Source organism: Sceloporus occidentalis, unplaced genomic scaffold (genome assembly GCF_023333645.1).
Source record: "Sceloporus occidentalis isolate IW3139 unplaced genomic scaffold, rSceOcc1.0.p SCAF_6, whole genome shotgun sequence".
In the NCBI taxonomy this organism is placed as follows: domain Eukaryota; kingdom Metazoa; phylum Chordata; class Lepidosauria; order Squamata; family Phrynosomatidae; genus Sceloporus; species Sceloporus occidentalis.
The window spans coordinates 84698144-84725398 of record NW_028316986.1 but is presented as its reverse complement, the minus strand read 5'-3'; the positions used below and the strand labels follow the sequence as shown (position 1 = coordinate 84725398).

The 27255-nt window shown below is 41.8% G+C and overlaps 1 protein-coding gene across 4 annotated transcripts in view; it reads right to left on the bottom strand.

Annotated features, from left to right (window-relative positions):
- Positions 1 to 27255, bottom strand: part of EPM2A (EPM2A glucan phosphatase, laforin) — a 59971-nt gene that overhangs the window by 21654 nt on the left and 11062 nt on the right. For all 4 annotated transcript variants that reach the window (XM_089530243.1, XM_089530244.1, XM_089530245.1 and 1 more), the window contains one exon: positions 16379 to 16553. In XM_089530243.1, the coding sequence (XP_089386369.1) occupies positions 16379 to 16553 (175 nt within the window). The remainder of the gene's footprint in view (positions 1 to 16378; positions 16554 to 27255) is intronic.

Genomic DNA, 27255 nt, shown 5'->3' with positions numbered 1-27255 from the left:
GAGCAAGAATTCTGTAATGTTTATTTACTTCCAGAAATAAGAGATTTTGTTCCAAAACATGAGCTCTAGGCAAACTAAAGGGAATATCCTAGTTCTATTTCTGATAAATTCTATGCTGGCTTCCCAGCTCACATATGGAGGCTTTAGATAAGCCCTACACAATATACAGCCAAAAGACATAAATCAATCACATCTGTGGGATTTTGGCAGTCCCTAAGGGAACTTGTTTTCTCCTGTTATATGGCCTACTGTATATGAGAAGAAACCCTGTATTCTCATTGGCTGGTATGAAGCTGGAGTATTGCCAAAGAAGAAGGTAGAAGGAATTTTGCAGGAGATGCTGAGATCATAAGTGCTCTCGCAAACAAAATGCACAAGATGAACATTTCACAGGCATGATGTTTGCACAAGAGAACAAAGTGGGGGGTCTAGACACTGAAGATATGACTCAGGAAACATGCCACCAGAATCTCCTGTGACATCACAAAGAATATGGGGAGGAAGGGACTTCTGAATTTTTGTTCTGCCCTTGTATTGGTAGAGAGGATTTCTACCAAAAAGAGACCTATCTAAGTTTATTGCTAAATCAACATTCTTTAATGAAATTACAGAATTGTAAAGTCAGAAGGGACAACAGTAGTCCAAATCACTGCAAACACCAATGCCATAGTGCATATTATTGATCATTAGGAATGGACATTTGCTGAGTGCCAAGACTTAATGTTTGTGTTTATTCTTTTGACTGGGCAATATAACTTTATGAGGATAGAATCTGAGATTAATGCTTTGCAGATTTGTGTGTGAGAAACATGGTTGGCGATCTTTTTTAAAAAAACAGGGAGAGGATGGAAGGCAAATGGGAGAATAGTTGAGGCGTGGAGATATAACATACACGCCCTCATTTCAAAGAAGAAAACTGGAACACGTGGTCAACAGGGCAAAAATTATTAAGAAGGAAACAGGCAAACTAGCAGAGGCTGCAACCATTTGCTTTTGCCTGAATCTACTTTGAGGGACAGGTTTCATCCCTTCCTTCTCTTCTCTCCTCTGATACGTTAATTGTGTGCAGATTACTTTGTACTCAGTTTGCCATAACTGAAGTAAGCTGAGGGAAAGGGGGGGAAATGAGAGGAGAGAGAAATTGGGGGGAGGAAGAGTTTTTGTTTTGTATTGCTGGGGATACCTTGTGCATTCAGTGAGCAATCAGCCATGAAAATATCAGAAAACTAATGGGAATGAATCAGAAGCATGCACAATATGGAAACGAAGCAGATTCAGAAGCGTATTTGTTTCATTCTAAGATCCTAAGCTGCAGAAGCAACAAGAATGACAGTGAGAAAGATGAATTATTGGCAGCTGATTTTGAGCAGATCAACTCTGTCAGGTCAAGCAAAACATACCCCTTGGCTAAATATTTGATCAAAACCATAGGTCTGTTGGTTAGGCTATGGATTAGATTGGTCTCGGGACTAATTAAGGAGCAGCAAAAAGAAGGAAAAAAATCCTTTACAAATAGGAGATAGGAGAGTTGAAGACAATGGCAATGTGTCCAGGAGCTTTTGCTGTAGAGTCTGGGGCTGAACAGGCCACCCCTTTCAGCGCCAGACAGGGGCTGTGGCAACTACATGTCATGCCCCCGATTTGGCTTTTGTGCTGTGAAAAGGGCGCCTTTGCTTCTGGTGTTCCTGGATGCAGTGCCAAAGGAGCACTGTGATGCCACCCACCATGCGGTTTGGTGCACGGCATGACGGCAGCGTAAGGGCATGGTTGTGTGATCACCATGCCCCCACTCTGCCCCGAGGCTGGCGTTTCTTGCCGTTCTATCAAGCTGTAAGAAACATAACCAAAATGGACACCTTCTATTAAGGATGAGAATATGGTTAATCAAGAAAATGAAAAAGTGAGAGTGTTAATCTGTTTTTTCTTATTGGACTGGGGCATGTTACAGTCTAACTCAGGAAAAAGGGACTTATAATCTTCCAGATGTACTTGGACTACATCCTCCACAGTTTAGCTAACAATGCCAGATCAGAGGCCTGCAGGCCAACAACATCTGGAGAGCAACAAGGCCTACATCCCTGGTTTTCTTGTTCTGAACCTGGGTGTATATCTCTTGTTTAGGTAGAATCTCTTTTCCTGTAGTTTTAATCCATTACTCCATGTCCTAATCTCTAGACCAGCAGAAGACAAGCTTTCCTTTTATTCAATATGACATCCTTTCAAATATTTAAACAGGGCTATCATGTCACCTCTTAACTTTCTCTTCTGCAGGATAAACATATATAACTGGCTCCGCAGATGGTGCCACCAAGAACGGTTTGGATTTTTGGATCATGGTCTGAGGTTCCATGAGGAGGGACTTCTGGCAAGGGATGGGTTGCATCTCATGCCAGTTGGCAAAAACGTTTTTGCCAATAGTCTCAAAAATTTGATCAGGAGGGCTTTAAACTGAGTTATGTGGGGGAGGGAGACAGTATTTTGGAAGGCAAAAGGGCTGGAGAAAATAGTCAAACTGTCATAGAGGGAACAAGGCAAACAGTGCAAGGACTCAACAGTTGGAGGCAAAAATGTTTGCACAGGCAGCAAGTCAAGGGGACACATGGTCTTCAGTGTCTCTACACTAATCCACAGAGCATGGGAAACAAGCAAGATGAACTCGAACTCCTAATACAACAAAGCAAATATGATACAGTAGGCCTCACTGAAACCTGGTAGGATGAGTCTCACGATTGGAATGTAGAAATAGAGGGGTATAACCTTTTCTAGAGAAACAGGCCAAACAGGAAAGGAGGAGGAATAGCCTTATATGTCAGGGACATTTACACCAGTGAAGAGATCCAGAACATCAATCCTGGAAGCCAGGTGGAGAGCATCTGGATAAAAATTAAAGGGGAGGGAAACAACAAGGATGTTATGGTGGGAGTCTACTACAGACCCCCAAGTCTGATGGAGGAATTGGATGATGCCTTTCTAGAACAGATGACCACACACGCAGAAAGGAGAGATGTAATAGTGATGGGCGACTTCAGCTATCCTGATATTTTCTGGAAGTCAAACTCAGCAAAATCCTCAAGTCTAGCAAATTGCCTGGAAGACAATTTCATTGTCCAAAAGGTGGAAGAGGCAACAAGGGGGTCAGCTATTTTAGATCTGATCCTAACCAACAGGGATGACCTAGTTAATGGAGTGCAAGGGGTGGGATCCTTAGGTGGAAGTGACCGTGTACTACTGGAGTTTGTTATACAGTGGATCCTTGTTATACGCTGGGGTTTGGTTCCAAGATCCCCCGTGTATAACAAAATCCATGTATGCTCAAGTCCCATTAAGTATAATGACATAGCAAAATGGTGTCCCTAATAAAAAATGGAACATCAAGGTAAATTTATACTTTTTTGGAACATTTTCAAACCGTGTATGCTTAAATCCGTGTATAGAAAATCCGTGTATAAGAAGGGCCGACTGTACAATGGAAAGGAGAAGCCAGGCATAGTTTCTCAGAATGGCTTGGAGAGCAGACCAACCATTCCACAGAACCTCACTCTGCTCCTCTGCAATGCCAGGTCAGTCAAAAACAAGACCCACATCATCCAGGACCTCCTTCTGGATGAGGATGCCGACCTGGCCTGCTTCACAGAGACCTGGCTGGGAGAGGATAGCGCAGTCACCTGGGCGCAGGCCCTCCCAGCTGGGTATTCTGTCAGTGAGCAGGTGAGGAGAAGTGGGCGGGGGGGGGGGGCGGAGTGGCTCTGGTTCACAAGAACCATCTGACCTTGACCAGGATACCTGTCCGGAACACAGTCCACTTCGAGTGTATGTATCTCAGCCTGAAGACCAGGGATAGTCTGGGGATTTTGCTAGTCTAACAACCACCCGTTGTCTAGCAGACTCCCTGACTGAGCTGACACAGCTGGTCTCTGAGCTACTGTTGGAGTCCCCCAGACTTCTAGTTTTGGGGGACTTCAACATTCCACTCGAGACCAGCTTAACAGGTGCGGCTCGGGAGTTCATGGAGACCATGACAAACATGGGCCTATCCCAACTGGTCATTGGGCCCACACATTGTGCAGGTCATACACTCGATGCGGTCTTTAGTACGGAACAGCAATATCCGTGGGCGGAGGTGGTAAGTACCTCCGCATTGTCATGGACGGATCATTTCCTGGTCAAGACGGCACTAAGAGCCAATATCTGCCCCACCGGGGGTGGTGGACCCATTCGAATGGTCCGCCCTCGAAGGCTAATGGAACCAATAGGATTCCAGAGAGCCTTAGAGGGTTTAATGGTTGGGAATGCCGGTGACCCTGTCGATGCTCTGGTTGATACCTGGAACACCGATCTTACCAGGGCTATCAACACGATCGCTCCCAAGCGTCCTTGCCAATCCGCTTCAAATCGTAGGCCATGGTATACACCAGAACTTAGGAGAATGAAGCGGTTCGGACAACGACTAGAGCGTAGGTGGCGGAAGACTCAACTCCTATCTGACATAACTCGCCATAGGAACTTTCTTTGTTCCTATCGGGAGGCAATTCGTGCAGCAAAGAGAGCTTTCTCCTCTGCACATATTGCGTCTGCAGAGTCCCGTCCAGCACAGCTGTTTAAGGTGGTGAGGGAAATGACGCAGGTACCTCCTGCGCCAAATTCCTTGCTTAACCCGACGACGGCCTGCTGTGACGCGTTTAACAACTTCTTTGCAGATAAAATCTCTCAGATAAGAGCCGACTTAGACGCCACTGTTGCAACAGAATCTATAGGCGAGGTGTCCAGTAACTCCGTCGACGAAGTTATTCTGGATCAGCTCCAATCAGTGAGTACCGAGGACGTGGACAAGCTGCTTGGTAAGGTGAGGAAAACAACCTGCCCTCTCGACCCTTGCCCATCATGGCTGGCCGTCCGGGGGGGATGCATTGAGGAGATTCCTCACGGATATCATCAATGCATCCTTTAGGGAAGGGCATGTTCCATCTTGTCTGAAGGAAGCGGCTGTTAAGCCGCTTCTGAAAAAACCTTCCCTGGACCCCCTGGATATGAACAACTACAGGCCTGTTTCTTTGCTGCCATTTTTGGGCAAGGTAATCGAGAGGGCGGTTGCTCTTCAGCTCCAAGCTGCCTTGGATGAAACCGATTATCTAGACCCATTTCAAACCGGCTTCAGGACAGGCTTTGGGGTTGAGACTGCCATGGTTGCCTTGACTGACGATCTGCGTCTGAGCATCGACAGGGGTAGTGTGACCCAGTTGGTGCTCTTAGACCTCTCAGTGGCTTTCGATACGATAGATCACAGCATCCTCTTGGACTGCTTGGGGGGATTAGGTATCGGAGGCACTGCATTGTGGTTGTTCCGGTCCTACCTCTCAGGCAGGTCCCAGAGGGTGCTGCTCGGGGACAGTAGCTCCAGAAAGAGGGAGCTCCCTTGTGGAGTCCCTCAGGGAGCTATTTTGTCCCCAATGTTGTTTAACATCTATATGAAGCCGCTGGGTGAGATCATACAGAGTTATGGTGCTGGGTGCTATCAGTACGCTGATGACACCCAAATCTATTTCTCCATGTCTCGTTCATCGGCCTCGAATTCTAATGGCATCTCTTCTCTCAATGAATGTCTTCGGGCGGTAATGGGCTGGATGAGGAAAAACAGATTGAAGCTGAATCCGAACAAGACGGAGGTGCTCACGGTAGCGGCCCCGAAACCAAGAACTGGGTTGCAACCACCAGTCCTGGACAGGGTCACACTCTCCTCTAGTGACTGTGTTCGCAGTCTGGGGGCGCTCCTTGACTCATCGCTCCTGATGACAGATCAGGTGAATGCAACCGTCAGGAGCGCCTGTTATCAGCTTCGGCTGATACACCAGCTGAGCCCTTTTCTGGAAGTAAGGGATCTCGAGACTGTTGTGCACGCGCTGGTAACCTCACGCCTTGACTTCTGTAATGCGCTCTACATGGGGCTACCCTTGTGCCTGGTTCGTAAACTACAGCTGGTTCAAAACATGGCAGCCAGGCTTGTGTCAGGAACATCCAGAAGGGACCATATCACTCCGGTTTTGAGGTCCTTCCACTGGTGCCTATTGGTTTCCGGGCCCAGTACAAGGTGTTGGTTATTACCTTTAAAGCCCTAAATGGCTTGGGTCCAAGCTATCTCAGAGACCGCCTCTTCCCATACAATCCTCCCCGCGCTCTCCGGTCCTCTGGGAGGAACTTGTTGCAGCCTCAAAAATCAAGGCTTGCGGCGACCTCCCGGAGGTCTTTCTCTGTTGTCGCCCCCAGGCTCTGGAACGACCTACCGGACGAGATCCGTCAATTAACATCTTTGGACAGCTTCAAAAAGGCTATCAAGACGGATCTCTTCAGGCAGGCCTTCCCAGACTGAAATATCCCGGCCTCAGGATCTCAGGATCTCCCCCCTCCTCAGTAATGTCTCCAAAGCCCCCTCTTCTTTAGAACTGAAGTTGCAGTGGTTTGTTGGTTGGTATTATTTTGTTTAATTTATTGTTATTTTAACTAGTTATTGTGGTTTTAAATTAGATATGTTGTTTAATAACTTTTTAAGGGGGGAGGGAAATATATTGTTTTTATGCTGTATGTTATTTTAATGTTGTAAACCGCCTGGATTGGTTTGCCACAGGGCGGTATATAAATAAAAATTTATTATTATTATTATATAGTCAGACAGGCATTCTAGACTTTAGGAAAGCTGATTTTAGTAAACTTAGACCCCATACAGACAGGCCAAAATAAAGCTGCTTCAGGTCACTTTGGAGGTATGCTGTTTCAATTATGCATGCATAGTAAGAGTCCAGAAGCTGTGCCAAAGCTGCGCTCTAGTTCTTAGAACTGGATCGTGGCTTTGGCGCGGCTTCCGGACTCTTAGTACGCATGCATCATTGAAATAGCATACCTCCAAAGTGACCCGAAGCAGCTTTATTTTGGCCTGTCTGTATGGGGCCTTAGAGAAATACTAGGGGCGATACCATGGTCAGGAATATTAAAAGAGAAAGGAGTTCAAGATGAATGGGAGTTTCTCAAAAGGTAGATACTGAAGGCACAATTTCAAACAGTTCCAATGAGGAAGAAAAAATGGAGATGTCTCAAGAAACCAGGATGGATGACTAAGGAACTTTCAACTGAGCTAAGTTTGAAACGAAACATGAATAAGTCATGGAAAAACAGGGAAATCACCAAAGAGGAATTCAAACAAATAGCTAGCATGTGTAGGGGTAAAGTCAGAAAACCAAAGCGCAGAATGAACACAGGCTTGCTAGAGAGGTTAAGAACAACAAAAAGGGCTTTTTTGGATATGTCCGCAGCAAAAGGAAGAAGAAGGAAACAGTAGGGCCATTGTGCAGAAGGTGGCAAAATGCTAACAGGGGACAGAGGAAAAGGCAGAATTACTCAACACCTTCTTTGCCTCAGTCTTCTCAGAAAAGGAAAAGGGTGCTCAACATGAGGATAAAGGAGCAGAGGACAGAATAGGGGAATTTTAGCACAGAATAAGTAAAGAGATAGTAGAGGAATACCTTGTTAATCTAAATGAATATAAATCTCCAGGACCAGACAAACTACATCCAAGGGTATTAAAAGAACTGGCAAATGTAATATCGGAGCCATTGGCAATAATCTTTGAGAACTCCTGGAGAACAGGAGAAATCCCAACAGACCGGAGGAGGGCAAACGTCATCCCCATCTTCAAAAAGGGGGAAAAAGAGCATACCAACAATTATCATCCAGTTAGTCTGACATCAATACCAGGAAAGATTCTGGAGCAGATCATTAAACAGAGTCTGTGAACATCTATAAAGCAATGCCATAATCACAAAAAGTCAACATGGGTTTCAGAGAAACAAGTCATGCCAGACAAATCTAATCTCTTTTTTTGATAAAATTACCAGCTTGTTAAATGAAGGGAATGCTGTGAATATAGTATATCTTGGCCTGTTACAGACAGCCAAAATAAAGCTGCTTCGAGTCACTTTGAAGATATGGTATTTCAATGATACATGCGTCCTAAGAGTCCAAAGGCTGCACCAAAGCCATGCTCCAGTCCTAAGGACTGGAGTGCAGCTGTGGTGAAGCTTCCAGACCCGTAGGGCTCATGCATCATTGAAATACCATACCTCCAAAGTGACTCGAAGCAGCTTTATTTTGGCTGTCTGTAACAGGCCCTTGATTTCAGTAAGATTTTGACAGGGTTCCCCATGACATTCTTGCAAACAAGCTAATGAAATGTGGGCTAGACAACATAACTGTTACATGGATTTGTAACTGGTTGACTGGCCGAAGCCAAAGGGTGCTCAACAATGGCTCCTTTTCATCCTGGAGAAAAGTGACCAGTGGGGTCCCACAGGGTTCTGTCCTGGGCCCAGTGCTATTCAACATCTTTATCAATGACTTGGATGATAGAATTGGGGGTATACTTATCAAATTTGCAGATGACACCAAATTAGGAGGAGTAGCTAATACCCCTGAGGACAGGATCAAACTTCAGATTGACCTTAATAGATTAGAAAGCTGGGCTAAAGCTAACAAAATAAATTTGAACACAGAGAAATGTAAGGTAATGCACTTAGAGCGGAAAAATGAAATGATGGGGGACCCTGGCTGAATGAGACTACGTGTGAAAGGGATCTGGGAGTCCTAGTAGACCACAAATTGAACATGAGTCAACAGTGCGACGCGGCAGCTAACAAAGCCAATGTGATTTTAGGCTGCATCAATAGAGGTATAGCGTCTAGATCAAGGGATAGTCCCACTCTATTCTGCTCTGGTCAGGCCCCACCTGGAATATTGTGTCCAGTTCTGGGCACCACAATTTAAAAAGGATGTTGAGAAACTGGAGCGTGTCCAAAGGAGGGCAACCAAAATGGTGAAGGGTCTGGAAACTATGTCCTATGAGGAACGACTTAGGGAGCTGAGGATGTTTAGCCTGGAGAAGAGAAGGTTAAGAGGTGATATGATAGCCCTATTTAAATACTTGAAGGAATGTCATATTGAGGAGGGAGCAAGCTTGTTTTCTGCTGCTCCAGAGAACAGGACCCGGAACAATGGATGCAAGCTACAGGAAAAGAGATTCCACCTCAACATTAGGAGGAACTTCTTGACAGTAAGGGCTGTTTGACAGTGGAACAAACTCCCTCAGAGTGTAATGGAATCTACTTCCTTAGAGGTTTTTAAACAGAGGCTGGATGGCCATCTGTCGGGGATGCTTTTAGATTTCTTGTATGGCAGAGGGTTGGACTGGATGGCCCTTGTGGTCTCTTCCAACTCTATGATTCTATGAACTTGACACAGTATTCCAGGTGAGGTCTGAGCAAAGCGAAACAGATTGGTTCTATTACTTCCCTTGATCTTGCCACTATACTATTGATGAAGCTTAGAATCACATTGGATTTTTAAGATGTCACATCACATTGTTGAATCAGGTTTAGCTTATGCTCTACTCAGACCTCTAGAACTCTTTCTGTGTTTTTGCTTTTCTGACTTTTTTCCTATATATGCTGACTATTAATTTGAATTCCTTTTTGGTGATCCCCCCTTTTACAATTCTTGTACTTGTTCCCTTTAAATCTTATCTCAGTTTAAAGTTCTTTAAACGTCTATCCTGGTTTCTTTAGAAACTTCCCATTTCTCCACCTCATTGGAACTGTTTGAAAATTGTGCCTTCAATATCTTACTTTTAAGAAACCCCCATCCATCACTAACTCCTTTCTGTTTTAGTATTCCTGACCATGGAATCACCCCCAGTATTTCCCTAAGTTTATTTGAAATCAGCATTTTTGATGTCTGGAATACATATCTCACAATAATAATAATAATAATAATAATAATAATAATAATAATAATAATAATAATATAAATGATTTATTTGTATTCCTCCCAGTGACAAAAATCCGGGTGGGTAACAATACATTCAAAATACAATAAAATTCAGACTAATCTCTTCCCACCCCCACCCCCCCATCCCAGTGCTAAAACAAACAATATCAATAAACAATATAAAAACATTAAGATGGATTAGCTAAAACCTGGGGGAGGGAATTAGGTGGACAGAGAGAAGGACAGTTAGCAGTCGCATTCATATATTCTTGTTCAGGGAGGGGAAGCTTGGCTTCTGCCTTCTGCTGTTTAACAAACTCCAGGAGAGCATGGTCACTCCCACCTAAGGATCCTGCCATTTCCATCCCATTAACTAGGGTTCCAAACATACTGCAGAAATAAACTAGTTTGACACTGCTTTAACTGCCCTGACTCAATGCTCACGAATTCTGGGAACTGTAGTTTTGTGAGACATTTAGCCTTCTTTGTCAGAGAAGTCTGGTGCCACAATAAACTACCAGTTCCTAGGATTCTCTAGCGCTGAGTCAGGGCAATTAAAGCAGTCTCAAACTGGATTGTCTGAGCAGTGTGTTTTGGATCTAGGTTATCCCAATTGATTAGGATCAGATCCAAAAAGCTGATCCCCTTGTTGCCTCTTCCACCTTCTGGGCAACGAAACTGTCAGCAAGGTAAGTGAATAATTTGTTAGACCTTATATTCTTAGCAGTGGTTGACTTCCAACAAGTATTAGGATAGTTTAACTCTCTCATTAATATTACACCCCTCCTTTCTGAATGTATGGTTATCTGTGCCAGGAAGGTATCATCCAAGACCTCAGTCTAGCTTGAGGTCTGTAGCAGACCACCATAGGGACGTCCCTGTTGTTTCTGTTTCTCTTAATTTTTACCAAGATGCTCTCAAATCTGGCTTCCAGGATTTAAATAACTGATCTCATCACAGGTTTAAACATCCTTGATATATAATGCTACTACTACTCATTTCCTGTTTGGACTATTTATTTGAAATAGGTTATACCTCTCTATTACTACATTCCAATCATGAGAGTTATTTCTCCAGGTTTCATTGATACTTATTACATCATATCTGCATTGCTATGTTGAGTTCAAGTTCCTCTAGTTTATTTCCCATGCCTGATCAGATTTGTGAGACTGCTAGCAAAAATGCTCCCTCCAACTTTTGTGAGTTGCAACCCATCCCTTGCCTGAAGTCCTTCTTCATGAAACCATAGACCATGGTCCAAAAGGTCAAATCATTTCTGGTGGCACTATCTGCAGAGCCAGTTGTTCACAGACATCCTTAGTCTTCAGTGCTCTGCCATCCCATTGCATGATATCAGACTCTGCCTGAATGTATGCATGTGCACGCACATACACACACAATTTTTTCTTCATAATTGTGAGAAAGTCCCATTAAACTCAGTAGGATTTTAAAGTAAGTATTGAGAGGGTAAATTTCATGGTAAAACTGGCCCGATACAAATAGGCACTTTGTGGAGCCCTGGCGCCAAAACTAGGGTTCGGGAGAGTGGAGCGGCCACACACTCGCAAACCCTAGTATGTAACGGTGTTGCCATTGTGGCAGCCTCCCGTCCACAGGGGGGCTGCCATCATGATGCAAGCACAGCGCCCACATGGCGCGCTGCCACGATTACATCATCAATGTGCGACAGTGCACCAATGGCGCACTCATGGCATCCGCCACATAAGAACCTGTTTTTAGCAGGTTCTTTTTGGTGTGGAGGGAGACCATGTGGTTTGGCTGCTGCAGCATCCCTCAGGAACAAAAATGCGCGCCTCCAGCGTGCCCTTTTGGGGCGGTCTGTCGAGTCCCACTATGAGTAATTCTGAGGCAACTCTTCTTGACATTACTTTGAGCTGTTATTGTTAGCCACATATCTATCTGGGATATTTCAATCGTAATTGGTATGCTAAATACGTTTAACGTTTCTGAGCCATTTGAATTCCAATGCTGTTCACTCTTAAATCATAGAATCATAGAATCACAGAACTGGAAGAGAGCACAGGGTCCATCAAGGCCAGCCCCCATCATGCAGGAATATATAAAGCACCCCCGACAGATAGCCATCCAGCCTCCAAAGGAGGAGACTCCACTGCACTACGAGGCAGGATATTCCACTGTCAAACAGATCTTACTGTCACAGAAAGTTCTTCCTAATGTTTAGGTGGAATCTCTTTGGTAAATCTCAATGGTAACATTTCCAATAGCTTCAAAAAGGACAGGAAAACATATTAGCATACATGAAAATAAATACTGTTCCCATTTTAACTGAAACCCTATATATCTCTATATATTTTTAAACCTTGCAATACAATCGGTAACACTTACTCTGTGGGTTATTATTTTTTAGCCTCATTACTGATGCAGTTAGAATAAGAGAAAGGAAAATGGAGTTCATAATTTTGTTCCAAAGGTAAAAATCCCAAAAGACGTCATAGCTCTGTTCTTAATTAATTATTTAACCACAGGGCATCATTTTAGCTTTCTACTCAAATGGCACAGCTCACTGAATTCCAGTTAAAAGTCATCACTTTCCCCACCATAGTTCTTTTTATAATTTAGCAATAAAAATCACTCCAGGGTGACACTTAGCACACAGGTTATTTTTCTATAAATTGTTGAATGGATTTCTTTCTTTCTTGGTTCAGTATAGGGAAAAACAGACAAAAGTGTTTTTTCTTCTGAGAGGTGTTCTAGTTACATAATTCAGTGTTGACTGTATGTTATTAATGGCACTCAGGAGTGTTAATAGCCTCTAAATAAGAAGTCTATGACCAAAAATCCAAGTTAAAAGTTAAAGAAAAAAATACCACAAACATTTATTACTATAAAAATGTTCATCTAATTTACAAAGAGATATTTTGAGCATGAGATTTTTCCTCAGGGCAATGATAAAGCAATATTGGAAACTATATACAACTTCAAGGTAGCATTTCCAGATAAGCTTAGTGTTTCTTTTCAAATGTTATACTTTAAGCATTGCAGTACCATACTTACAAATATAAAATTTGTGGTACTGTAATTTTGAAGCCATGGGAAATTAACATTTTCTCTGGCATGAGGGGGGGGGGGGCAAGGAGTGGAAGAGACAGAAATGTTTGCAAAAATTAAAACAATGTAATAGTTTTAAAGTTGATTTCTTATTTTAGGAATATAAAATGAATTACCATATATTCTTGTGTACCAGTCAACCTCATGTATAAGTCGAGGGAAAGTTTTAGGGTCAAAATCATGGATTTTTATATGACCTGTGGATAAGTCGAGGGTAAGACTTAGGGGGATCTAAAGGGGGAAATGCCACTCCTGTCCCTCCTTCTCCTTCTCCAGACCTCTCCCAACCACCTAACACCACTTCCCTGCTGCTGGAAGAGGCTTTAACATGGGATGGGGAAGGGAAAGAAGTGGTTTTTTGTGGGTTTTTCGGGCTATGTGGCCATGTTCTAAAGATGCCAGCCACAGATGCTGGCAAAACATCAGGAAGAAAATCTTCTAGAACATGGCCACATAGTCTGAAAAACCCACAAAAAAACATGGATTCCAGCCATGAAAGCCTTTGACTTCACATTGGAAAGAAGTGGATTTAAATGTGGGGTTTGGTAGGGAAGAAGGCTTTTAACATTGGATGAGGAAAGGAAAGAAGTGGATTTAATGTAGGGTTTGGCGGGGAGAGAAGGCTTTAACATCGGATTTGGAAGGGAATCACCTCTTTCACACACATACACACACAGACACACTTACTCCCTCCTTACTCTCTTTCTGAAATCTGCCAAGGCACATGGGGTGATGCATCTTTCAGGACCTTTCTAAGCACTATTACTGTATTGACCCATATATGTCAACCCAGGATTTTAGGGTAAATTTTTGGGCATAATTTTCTCAACTTATATAACTTAGTCTTATCTCACTTTGATATATCAAATTCTAAACATAATTTAATTAGACAACAATTGTTTTTACTTTAAAATATTTTTAAATTTTGGTAAAAGTGGAACCTTATGAACTTTAACAAATTTAATATTTTTAGTTTTTGTAAATTTAAGAGAAGCAGGTAAAAGGTTAACATTGAAAACAGAAGAAAGAATCAAGATTATAGTACAGTGGGCCCTTCCCTAACGGGGGTGATCCATTCCAAACCCCTCTGCATAAGGGGAGTTCCGCATATGCTTGAGCCCCATTATAAATAACGGGGTTTGTGCCCACAGCCCATGCCATTACCCCTTTTAGGATGCGCTGAGGCTTCTTCTGGCACGGCTTTCAGTATATGCTGAAAGCTGCGTATATTGTGTCTGCGTATGGCGCAGGCATACTCTACAGCAAAGAAAGTTGTTATGTATTGTGAACTTAATCACTTCCAGTGTCAAGGAAACACAGAAGGCATTCACTTTCAGAAAAAGAGCTTAGAAAAAAGGGAATCACCTAATATCCATTTTGCTACATTAACATTTATCTAATCAGTATAATTTATGAACTATTAGAATTAGCAGTTTTTCCTTCTTCTCAACCTTTATTTTCATTGTTTTCATAGATTTCTGAAACCTAAAGCTTTGTCTGGCTCCCTCTTAAAGCAGACAGGAATGAACACTGAGAGGGGAAATGAGCATGGAGTTACACTGCAGGGGTGTAGCAACACGGAGAGCAAAAGCGGGTTATTACGACTCCCCACAAAAATTCTTCTTTCACAAGAAATTTTCTTTCAGTCTCAAATTTCTAACATTGCAGTAATGTCAAACTTCAACGGATCACTTAGAAATACAATTTAGGCACCCAAAGAAAAGGAGCAGGCAAAGTTACCAAGGGAATACAAGCACAGCATATATGAGTTCTAAATATGAGCAGTTTTCCTTGTCTCACTCTCTGCAACGCTAGAAATTTGGGGATAAAGAAAAATTTCATGGAGGGGGCAGAATCTCATTTGGAGGGGCAATACCCTCATTTTGCCCCCTCTCCTCCCAGCTATAGCCCTGCACTGTATTATATCCCAGTTTGAATTTTCAGCCTATTCAAGGCTGCTACTTTCCAAACAAATTCCAATGAAGGTGCCATCGGATCTTCTCTGCTTCCTTCTGTAATTTACAAATACACATGCACTCTGAGGTGAAAAACAATATTCTATAGAACCTGTTTTATAGGCATCTTTTTGTTTACAAATAATTAAACATAAAGTGGATATTCTGGGGAAAACAGATTAGAATTCCTTCCCCTGTGCTATGTAATTTCTGTGGGAGTCATTTGCAATTTTACAAAGAGAGAACACTTAAAGAATAAACCTTGGCATTGGGTTCTCCCATAAACTTCATTCAGTTTGTTCCACGTTGGCTAATTTCAGTCACATAAATATCAGGGAGACGTAAGCTGCACCTGCAGTCTGACAGCAATCTGGCTCTGTTTACAAGAACCAAACTTAGCTTATCTCCAAGTGTCAGACGATTGGCACTGCACTCACCTTCCAGTCTTATACTTCCTACTGCCCAGCTTTTTGACCCTGCCACTGGCTTCTGTCTCTGTTGCCAGCTTCTGTCTTAGTTCATCTCTGCCAGACAATGAATTCCTTATCTCATCTCTTTTGTTTTCCACATTTATTTTCTCATTGTTCAACACCTGGCATTGGATATTACTGATGTGTTGAAAGTGGAGATCAGCTACCTATCTGAAAATGCTGCAAATGGCTATTGAAAATCTTGTTAACTAGACAATAACTATTTTAGTTCTGGAGGACAGAAAAGACAATCTCTGGATACTTCAAATGAAATGGAGAGCAGTTGGTGTTGAAACTAAGCATCCCACTTCATTCTAAAATTATGTAAGAACAAACTGGCAGTGTTTACTTCTGACTGATACCAATCAATGATGTTTCCAATTGTATCAGTAAAACAGGGCATTTATCTAAATGTATTAAGCATGCAGAATGGTCTTCTGGTTGTCCAGGGAAATCAAAACTTTGACTTCACAAAGGTGTGTGAATTATTAAACTATGTTCTTTAGACAAAATGAAAGTTCTTAACTCTCACAGTTCCAGGCAAAACCTTTGAAAATGTGACTGAAACACATACTATACTATACGTTTCTAAAATTCTGATACTTATATATGATCATGAGGAAAACCAAATTTAGTTGTTTCATTAACATCCTACCTTTCCTCCAATGATTTCATAACAGTATATACAGATTTCGTCTTCCCCATTTTATCTGTGCAGGATCCCTGTGAGGAAGGCCAGGCTACTGTGGCCCATAGTTACTCAGTGAGGTCCTTGGCTCAGAAAGATTGAACTCCCTGGCATTAGTAATGACTAAACTACACTGGCTCTCAGATTACATAACAATTTGCATTTGCCTACATTTGCAATGACTGTATATTGCAAGGATTGTAAGTATAGGTATTAGGGTGCAAATCATTTTGCAACACAGTGCAACTTATTTCTGAGTAAACATGTGACAAATTGCCATTTAAGTCCCCAGATTCCTAATCTGTTTTCTGTAATGCCTAACACTTCTCTGTAGCTTTGGTGGGGTTTGGGGGTTTTTTGGTGGTTACCTGGAGTAGTGAATAGCTTGATGTCCAGCAATATTAAAATAAAAATCAGTTGTATGCTTCATCTCATCAGTGTGCCCAGAAACTTCAATCCAGTGCCCTATTGGGAGGCAGTAAACTCCATCAACCAAGTTGCTTGGGTTATAAACACTACATCGATCATGGTGAGGCCCATTACCTGAAAGTGAAACACACATGCTGCTAGTCAATATCGTTCAAGGACATAAACATGAAGATGCTTGAATTTATTGGTTTTTCATGCAACTGACAGATAGCTACACATTCCCAGAAAGCCACATGATACAGTTAGAAAACAGGGGCAATCATCTAGTGGGGGGAGTCATCCAAGGGCACTGTAAATAGTTTTTGTTGAGCATTATGTGAATATCTAAAGAACTGAATCGTTTCATATGTGAAGCAAAAGGACTCCATTATTTCACATGTGCACATAATGGCAGCAACCAATATAGAGCTGGGTGTATGTAAGCCTACAGAAGCATTCCTAAATCTGTCCCTGTTGTTGGCTGATTTTATATGACCCCACACATTGCAACATTTTTGAGAAGGTGCAAAAGACAGAATTTCTGTTAACAATTACTAAAGTTCATTTCTTTGCAAGCTAACTTTGTTTAAATTATCAGATTACCTACGAAAGATGTTGTTTGTACACATATAACTTAAGGTGCATCGTCTTATCTACCAGGCTTTCTAACATCTTTTACTATTCTGACTAAAAACCCCATTGCTTTAGATATGCAATGAATTCCTGAGCAGACAAGCACTAAATTAGGCTCTGTGTGAACTGACCTAAACACCAGCAAACACTTTGTGCTAATTTAACACCAGTGATTTCAACACTGTAGAAAAGACAGCATTTTGGTGGTGGATTCTTTCCCTAATCTAGGCATTAACAGTGCCATCTGCTGCAGCAAAAATGACATGTGCCATAATTTGGCAGTTTACTTCTGAAATCTGTGGCCTGAATTGTAAACTTGAACCCCCAATGTAGAAAGCTAAATGAAGCTTTTTACAGCTTTCAAATAGACAACTGATGAAAGAGCTAGTTAATTTTCATGGAAAGACACACGAAGTGAGATGTAATGGGCTAGAAGGGACTAGTTTTACAAGAAAGGTGGATGAAAGAGACTGGGAATAATATCAAAGATGGATCAAAATGCTTCATTCCTCTGCTCAGGAATAAATCCCACTAACCCATGTACTTACTCCTGAGAAGGTTGAGGGGGGGAATTACATTCTGTTATATCAAGATCCGATATAAACCTTCCATCTCTTAATATCTCAGTGGACATCTTGCTTAATATGATACTAATTAGAATTCAGTTTAAAGCACAGAGCACAATCCTTATGATAATGGTCTCTTGTTACAGACTTCTTCCCCGAAACTTGCCATAGCCAGCCCAAGCATTAGGAATAGCAATTGCCACTGGCAGCAGATATGGGGTGTCTTTCCACACACGTGTCTAATTTGCAGTCAATGTATTTTTTAAATTTTTTTTTTACTGCCAGTGATAGGGAGGGATACTTCTGGGTTTCTCTGCCTCACATTGGCCAAATTACACTGTCCTGTTCTGGATGCTGTGCAGTTTAATTTGGGCAATGGAACAGGAAGTATTTGCTTAGGTGGTGATCATGGTCACATGTTGCTCTGTTTTAGGCAGAAAAATGTCTTGGACAAACTCTGCCTTGTTGCATAACGTACCCCTGTGCCTATGTTTTCTCCCTTTAGGAAAGCTTAACACAGTTCCCTTTTAATAATGTCTTTTAATCTAGCAATATTTGGGATCATGATGTGGTTTTAACTCTGTTATAGTTGTCCCTGTCTAGCTTCACTGTATCAGATTATGTCTCACACATACTTCTCTTTGTCTCTATGTCTGTTGACTAAGACTGTCCCGATTCTAAAACCAAAGTTGTCACACAAGTGGTTAAATATCACAGGATGCTATTTTTTCTGTTGGGTGCCTTTCCAACTTATGGAGACCCTAAGGCAAACCTATCACAGGGGGTTCTTGGCAAGATTTGTTCAGCGGAGGGTTGCCTATGCCTTACTATGAAGTTATGACTTTCCCAAGGTCACCCAGTAGGTTTCCACAACTGAGCAAGGATTCAAACCACTATTTTATCTATTGTTAGATAAATTATCAATTTCATTAAAGCAAAGGCTTCAAATTGCCATTACTGAGTAACCATTATCTTTATATTGGGAAGTCCTATGACTGGCTACTCAGTTTTTATTTTCAGCAGTCTGCATTATGCACTTCCAGAAATCTTGGCCTCTTCAGTTTCCACTTTCCCCCCTTTATCATAGCCAGAGTTTAAAACACAACAAAATTAATCTTTCTACCTATCCCCTCCTGCTCTTGTTGAATAATAAATGAAACAAGAACAAAAATCACCTTGGAATTGGGCTGTTTGCAAACAAGAATGTATTGTAAAACATAGCTCAATTGAAAAATACATTTTCCATTCATCTTGAGAGTTTTTGCTTTTCTATTAGAACAAACATACATTTAAAATGCTTTTTTTAAAGGCATTCTCATGCCATGAAAAAGAACACAATTTTATATTACACCATTTACAAGTCATAGGCCTGGATCCTAGATTAATTTAATTTAGGGATTGGGAATCAAAAGGAAACTATTCATTGTGGTTAGAAGCTAGAGCCATTAGTCACAAAACTTCAGCCTTCTTTTCTCTCCCTAGTCTTTGTTTATATGGAGACCTTGGAAACAGCTCTTTTTTTTTCATATGTGTTGTCCTGATTCTCTGTTTTCTAGAGCAGATAATTAAACACAGGGTCTGTGAATATTTTGTGATTCCCATAATCACAAAAAGTCAACATGACTTCTAAGAAACAAGTCAATCTGTTTTTTTGATCAAATGACCAGATTGGTAAATGAAGGAAATGTTGTGGATATAGCACATCTTGATTTCAGTAAGGCCTTCGACAAGGATACCCACGATATTCTTGCAAACAAGGTAGTAAAATGTGGGCTACACAGAGCAACTGTTAGGTGGATTTGTAATTGATTGACCGGCTGAACCCAAAGAATGTTCACCAATGGCGCCCCTTTATCCTGGAGAGAAGAGACATCTCAAGTCACATGTGCCACAGGATTCTGTCCTGGGCCCAGTGCTATTCAACTTCTTTATCAATGACTTGAAGGGATAGAGGGCTTACCTATCAAATTTGCAGATGACAGTACAATAGGAGGAATAGCTAATACCCCAGAGGAGAAGATCAAAATTAAAAATGACCTTAAAGATTAGAAACCTGGGCCAAAACTAACAAAATGAATTTGAAGAGAGAGAAATGTATGGTACTGCACTTAGGCAGTACCATGAAATGCATAGATATAGGGCACCTGGCTTAACAAGACTACATGTGAAAGGGATCTAGAAGTTCTAACAGACCACAACTTGAACATGCATCAACAGTGTGATGTGGCAGCTAAAAGGGCCTATGTGATTCTAGGCTGCATCAAGAGACGTATAGTGTCTAGACTGAGAGAAGTAATAGTACCACTGTATTCTGCTTTGGTCAAGCCTCATCTAGAATACTGTGTCACGTTCTGGACACCACAATTCAAAAAGAATGTTGACAAACTGGAGCATGTCCAAAGGAGGGCAACCAAAATGGTTAAGGGTCTGGAAAATATGCCCTATGAGGCACAACCTAGGGAGCTGGGTATCTTTAGTCTGGAGAATAGAAGGGTAAGAGGTGATATGACAGCTCTGTTTAACTATTTGAAGGGCTGTTATATTGAGAATGGAGCAAGCTTATTTTCTGCTGCTCCAGAAAATAGGACCTGGAGCAATGGATTCAAACTACAGGAAAAGACATTCCATCTCATCATTAGGACGAACTTCCGGACAGTAAGAGCTGTTTGACTTTTTAACACACTCCCTAGGAGAGTGGTGGAGTCTCCTTCTTTGGAGGTTTTAAACAGTGGCTGGATGGCCATCTGTTAGGATGCTTTGTGTGTTCCTATATGGCAGAGGGTTGGACTAGATGGCCCTTCTGGTCTCTTCCAACTCTATGGACTTTATCAGACTGGCAAAAAAGACAGGAGCATAGTGGTATGCTCCCATTAATATTACACAATAATGCGAAGAATATCACACAACATCGCAATTATCCCATAAATAAAGAGGAATTCTAGTGCCACTTTTTATTCACGGGAAAATCAAGTGAATAAAAGCAGCACTAAAATGCCTCTTTATTCATGGGATAATCGCCTGATAATTGTGACATCATGTGATGTCATGTGATAATCTTCACATTATTGTGCGATATTGATGGGAGCATACTGGTATGCTCCTGTATTTTTTTCCAGTCTGATAAAGTCCTGTGATATCTCTCCCCACCCTGCCAACCATCAAGCCTAGAGAGGAGCTGCTGCTACTGCTTACTGGTGAGGAAGAGAGGGAGGCAATTCATAGGAGGAAGATGTATCTCATTTCAGCTGTGAGGAGGGGGAAAAAAGAATGTTTTTCTAGATGGAGTGCACTTTCTTTCCTTTTCCTTTATAGTTAATATCAGGTACTTCTTCCTCCTCTGAGTTGCTTCCCACCTCCCCTTCCCGCCAGGTGGCATGACATAGTAAGCAGTAGCAACAGCAGCAGTTGGCTACACCGGGCGGCTCCACAACTGCCTGGCTTGGGAGAGATTTCGGATGCAGTGGAAAGCTTAAGGAACGGCCCCCTGCACCCAATCTAAAAAGACACATGGACACATCAGCCACACTTATATGTGCATATATCACCAAAAGGCTGTCAACTTTTGAGTTTTCATCTTCATCTTGAAATCACTCTAAATATATCTAGTCTGCCTCCCTGAGCTTTAACAGTGGTAACTCTGTTGTGCTTAGCCTCCTAAACCTTGTTATTTCAGTACTGTTCTTCCTACTTTTTACTTGGAAAACCTTTACTACTCACCCTTTAGGTACTAAGACTGATACACCCATAAATTCTGCTTTCTTTACACAGGTAAGATCAAAGCAAAAATTATGTGTTCCAGCTATAAGCATTTTTGAGCTAACTTCCTATTTTGTTGAGCTGCAATATAATATTTGCCATGTGCACACATCTCTGTAAAAGATATGTGTTTTCAGGGTTATTGGATATATACTTTTGAACAAGGACATCTTGTAACAGCTTGAATATTCCACATGGAAGGGTATTTTTATGTCTAAAAGTTTAAGAGAAAAGAAACTGAACCCATCACTGCCAAACATTAGAAACCAAAATAATGATTATTCTTGAAATAATATATATTATTCTATGTTGGATTCTTAACGTAAGTCCTTTTGTTAAAAAGCAAAAACAAAAACAAATTCCATGGTTGTTTGAAGAATCTTCCAAGCAATTTGCTTGCACGCCACCATGTTCAAGAGCAAAGCAATCAGCAAAGTCTGCCTTACGAATCAATCTTTAAGAATAGTTATTCCTTTCAAAGCCTGCAGGACTACCCATATGGCTCCTGGCATGATGTATAAGAAAGATGATCAAGCTGGCATATCAAAAAAGTCACTGGCTTTATTACAAAGCAGATTAAAACAAAGATCTCTGAGCAATGTGTAGTTCATATGGGAGAAAAGAACAAACAAGAATATAAAAAGTGGGTAAGACATGATCAAAAGAGATACGTAATCCATTGTAGCCAAAGATCAGTGATGGGTGGAAAACATAAACTCCAACACCAAGAGGGGAGTGTGTGTGTGTGTCTATCTCAAAAGAGTTAAACTGAAGCATATAGCATAGCTGTGTGGTATACTGTGCATTGCAAGCTGTACTGTGAGCTGAGTAAGCATCCAGAGCAGTTCACAAGTTCTTCAAACTCCTTACATCCAAGTTTCTTTCTTGAAAAATAAAGTAAGTTTTAGCCTTTATGACTGCAAAGAAAAAAGGGCAAAGGTGGCAAAGTTTCTCAAAGAAATATTGTGCTAGCCAATTAAGCAGCAGGGAAAAAAATCCTATGGATACATCATATATGATACCCAAGAAGATTTTCCACAAATAGAAGCAGGTTTCCACCTGGTGGCATCTTCAATCGCTCTGAAATCATGTGAGCAAATTATAGCTGTGGCTACTATTTCTGAAACGGGAACATTGGAGCTGGTACCAAGGGTGCATACCAATTTTCATTTGATGGACTGAGACTGCATATGACATGCCAACCACACACACATCGTGACTCCTCACCATAGCTTTGGCTGTGTCAATCACGTGTGCGTATATTGCTGTTTTGTTGTTGTGTGCCTTCAAGTTGTTACCAATTTATTGTGACCCTAAGGTGAAGCTATCATGGGGATTTCTGGGCCTGAGAGTGTGTGACTTGCCTAAGGTCACCCAGAGGATTCCATGCTTGAGTAGGGAATCAAATGCTGGTGTCCAGGACTGTAGTCCAGTGTTCAAACTACTACATCACACTAGCTCTCAGGCCTCTTTCTCTCAATCCAAGTGAGTAGTGAACTGAAAACTGATATCATTAACCCCCTCACTGAGGACAAGCATGTGTATACCTTTGGAACAGAGCCATCATTTCAAAACCTGTCTTGTGCTTATAAGTAACTGATAAAGTGTCTGTGGCCAGTTCCTGCTGTAGCTAGAAGAGAAAGTCTGTAAGCACTTAGTAAGTAATGCTGTAATTACTGAAAGTCATCATAGGTTTCTCAAAAAAAAAAAAAAAAAAAAGTCATGCCAGACTGATCTTATCACTTTTTTTGACAGAGTCACAAGCTTGGTAAATTATGGGAATGCTGTGGATATAGCATATCTTGATTTCAGTAAAGCCTTTGACAAGGTCCCCATGATATCCTTGCAAAAAAGCTTGTAAAATGTGGGCTTGACAATGCAACTATTAGGTGGATTTGTAACTGGCTGACAGACCAAACCCAATGGATACTAAACAATGGCTCCTCTTCATCCTGGAGAGAAGTGACCAATGGGATGCCACAGGGCTCTGTCCTAGGCCCAGTAGTATTCAACATCTTTATCAGTGATTTGGAAGATAGAATACAGGGCATGCTTTTCAAATTTGCAATTGACACTAAATTAGGAGGAGTAGCTAATACCCCATAGAACAGGATTAAATTTCTTGAAAAATTTTCTTCAGAGGAGGTTTGCCATTGCATTCTTCTATGGCTGGGAGAGTGTGACTTGCCCAGAGTCACCCAGTAGGATTTCATTTACTCCATGTGCAAAACTATTCAAAAGTAGCCCCTTCCTTTGCTTAGGATACTTTCTCTCTTCTCCCCTCCCAGTAGAACAGTGGAACTAATACCAAGAAACAGGCATGTGGGGGAGAGGCGCTAGGTTGTCACCCAAGAGGAAAGGGGGCGGTAGCCTGAGAAAGTTTAGGGACCACTGATCTAGATCAAGGGAAGTAATGGTACTACTCTGTACTTTGATTCCATCACTCTCCAAGGCAGCATATTCCACTGTCAAACAGCTCTTACTGTTTTCCTGTAGCTTGAAGTCATTATCTCTTAACTATATGTCCTGAAGTTAAACTCCCAGAAAGTTGGCTAGATTTGGCAATTATTTCCTACAAAATAGATTCTGCAAAAACAAAAAACATGTTTGAATATAAAGGTTAAGGAAGTACATAAGCAGTATACTGCTTGCTTTCGGCCACAGGGGAAAGCAGTGACAAACATCACCTGAACAAATCTTGATATGAAAACCCCATGATAGGTTTGCCTTAGGGTCACCTTAAGTCAGAAACGACTTCAAGGCACACAACGACAATAAAAGCTTAAATAATAGTACATAACCAGTGTCTGCTCCATCCCACCTCCACTCCACCCAGCCACAATTTGATAACTAAAAAACCCCCAAAAAACAACTAGTGACAATCTATCATAATTATTCGTTCGGGAGGATTCCTTGTAAAGAAAATATTTACCCATAAGGAAAGTATGGGTCTCTTCCTCCCAAATCCACAACATTTCTTTGTGCACTTTTAATATGTAATAAAGGAACCATGCACTTGATGAATGGAAGTTGCGAGTGTTTCATACTGTTGTGGATTGTTTCCTGATGCAGGTGGAATGCATTATAACTATATCCTAACTACCCATATTATTCTATCCAGAATTCAAATGTCTGGTATTGAATTATAAGGATCTAATAACTTGGGTCTTGCAGAACTTAAAAAATGTCCATGCTCATTATGATCTTCAAGCCAAACTGATAACATCTTTCCAATTATGAAAAGCATATTTCAAGCCATCGAGATAGGCAGACAGGCAGATCTAGCCCAGCTTGCTACTTTAAGTGTTTAAAAAGATGCCACAAGAAACAGAAGTGTGATACAAACTTTATGTCACATTGCCACTCTGACAGAAGGGTCACTAGAAAGCATGGGGTTTGCCCACCCCCCACATCGGGTGACAGCAATCATAGTGACACTAGTGAGTACAATGATCTCAAAAATAGCTGTTCCCCCAAATTTAGTTTAAAAACGTATATTTTTAGAGCCTGTGATGGACAAAGCTGATACACACCATCTACTGGTCAGGGACGTAGCCGGGGGGGGGGGGGTCCTTGGGGTCCGGACCCCCCCTTCCATTAGAAAAATGAATGGTGTGTGCTGCTGCGCCGCCACACCCAAGCCCCATTATAATGGTGGCACTTAGTCTGGACCCCCCCTTCCTAAAATCCTAGCTACGTCCCTGTACTGGTTTCAGTCTATAAAAACCTATCCAATGTTGTGCAAGGAAATTGGAGAAAAGAGGGGAATCTTGTTGGAACATTTTTTGCATTCTTTCTTCCCTTCCTTAGATTTTCCTGCATGCAAATACTGCTGTCTCATCTCATTCAAACATCCCATTTGCTCCTACTAAATCACAGGGCAATAACTTTGCAAATTGATTTCAGGTCACTTCCCCCTTTTGGAAAGTTCTTTCTCACACAAAGATTCTTTCCTGCCCTGTTGGGTTTCCTATCTTCCTCCTCTCTCAAGTATCTTTGGAAAGATGGTGACATAAAAATTTCTTCTTTACCAGAACTATTCATTAGTTAGATTAGGATATACCCTCTATGCATATGTAGATTTGAGCCATTTGTAAACTTTTGTTTAAACTGCAAGCTACTTGTGTTGTTTTAGAATCAGTCTCAGGACCTAAAGAAGCTTAGGCAGGGTACAGACCGCCCCTTTGGGGCAGCCTGCAGGCGCCACAATTCCCGCCATATCGGGGCCTGAGCAGCCACAGTGGCAGCCCTGGAGACCCCAATCCACTGCTTTTCCAGGCCTCCGGGAAGCAGCAAAACACCGCTTTCCCCTGGCCTGAAAAGGGGTGTCCTTGGGGCTTCATGCCCCAGGACATCCCAGGGAGCTGTTGCCGGGAGAGAAAGCGGCTGCTTGGCCCCTGTCCCTATGGCTTCGTTCCCGCAGCCGTTTGGGGGCTGCGGGAACGAGGCACTCCTCAGGAAGGAGCTCCATTTTGGAATCCTTGCGGCATCTCTGAAAGGGCGCCACAAGTGCCCTGCAGCGGCGCGGGCACGTCACAATGGCGGCGCCCATGTATACAGGGCGCTGCCATTATGGCATGGCAGGTATGTGCTAGGGTTGCTGGGCATCTGTAAAGGACATCCCGAGGCAACCCTAGCACGCCACGATGGTGCCCCATAGTGCCCTTCTGTAAAGCACCATAGTTAGACAAGGACACATTTCTGCTACTCTGCTGATTTAGTTAGACCCTAACAGGCTTGGTTTTGGTATTTTGATATTTAACTTTTTTTTTCCTTAACAAAGGCTGAAGCTTTAGGGAATTTGAATTGCCCTACAAATCTAAAATCAGTTTGGTAGTTCTGGAGATCTAGGAGGAGGCTGTATTTTTTGGAGAAGCAAGAGAAGGCTAAATTCTGGAGGGATAGGAGTATTTCAGAGGAAGAAAGAAGCAAGACCATATCTGAGTATTCCTTGTGTAAGAAAACGCTATGAAATTCAAAGGACCACCATAAGTTGAAAGGCGACTTGAAGAGTCGCCTTTCAGATGGAGAAGGGGATAAGAGAGATGTGTGGTAGAGTTCAGGAAATGGTTAGGAAGGATGCAATTCTATAAGACTGAACTGAGTACAGTAAACTCATTTATACAGTGGCCCCTTGTTATATGCTGGGGTTTGGTTCCAACATTCCCCGTGTATAACAAAATCCGTGGATGTTCAAGTCCCATTAAATATAATGACATAGTAATATGGTGTCCCTTATAAAAAAATGGAAAATCAAGGTTTGATATTTGAAATTGTTTGTACAATTTGCACAGAGTCAGGGTGCCCTGAGGGGGGCCGAGTCAGTCATGTGTCATCAGGATGCTACACCTCAACTCTGCCCTCAGGCCAGCCTTTCAGGCCAGTCTGGACAGGGCCTTACTCATGCACAAGGTCTTCTATGGAAGGGGTTGGACATTTTTGTCCAATATGGAATGTCCTCATTTAGTTCAAAGTTTCAGGAATGGGGTTGTGCATGGTACGCATGCTGTACCATTGCATGTGGATTTTATATATATATATATAAAAGATGGCAAGGGAAATAATGAGTATCTTCAAGCATTGTGATGGCAATTTCTCCTCTAATGGTCCAAAAGATGGAAGCAAAGCTGCCATAAATGGGAAGAGGAACGGCTTCAAAATCTAGAAACTGCATTAAATTGGCAGCAATGCTCAGCTGCTGAATTTATACCAATGCACTCTAAAAAAAGTTATAGTATTTTAGTGGGAGCAAGAATATCGGCAGGAAAGAAGGCAATTATATCTCTCTGCATTTGTCTTTCAGACGCCTAACATGAAAAAATCATATTTCCTAGTATTTTCCCAGGGGGTGCTGCAATTTCAGTAACTTGTGACCTATTACA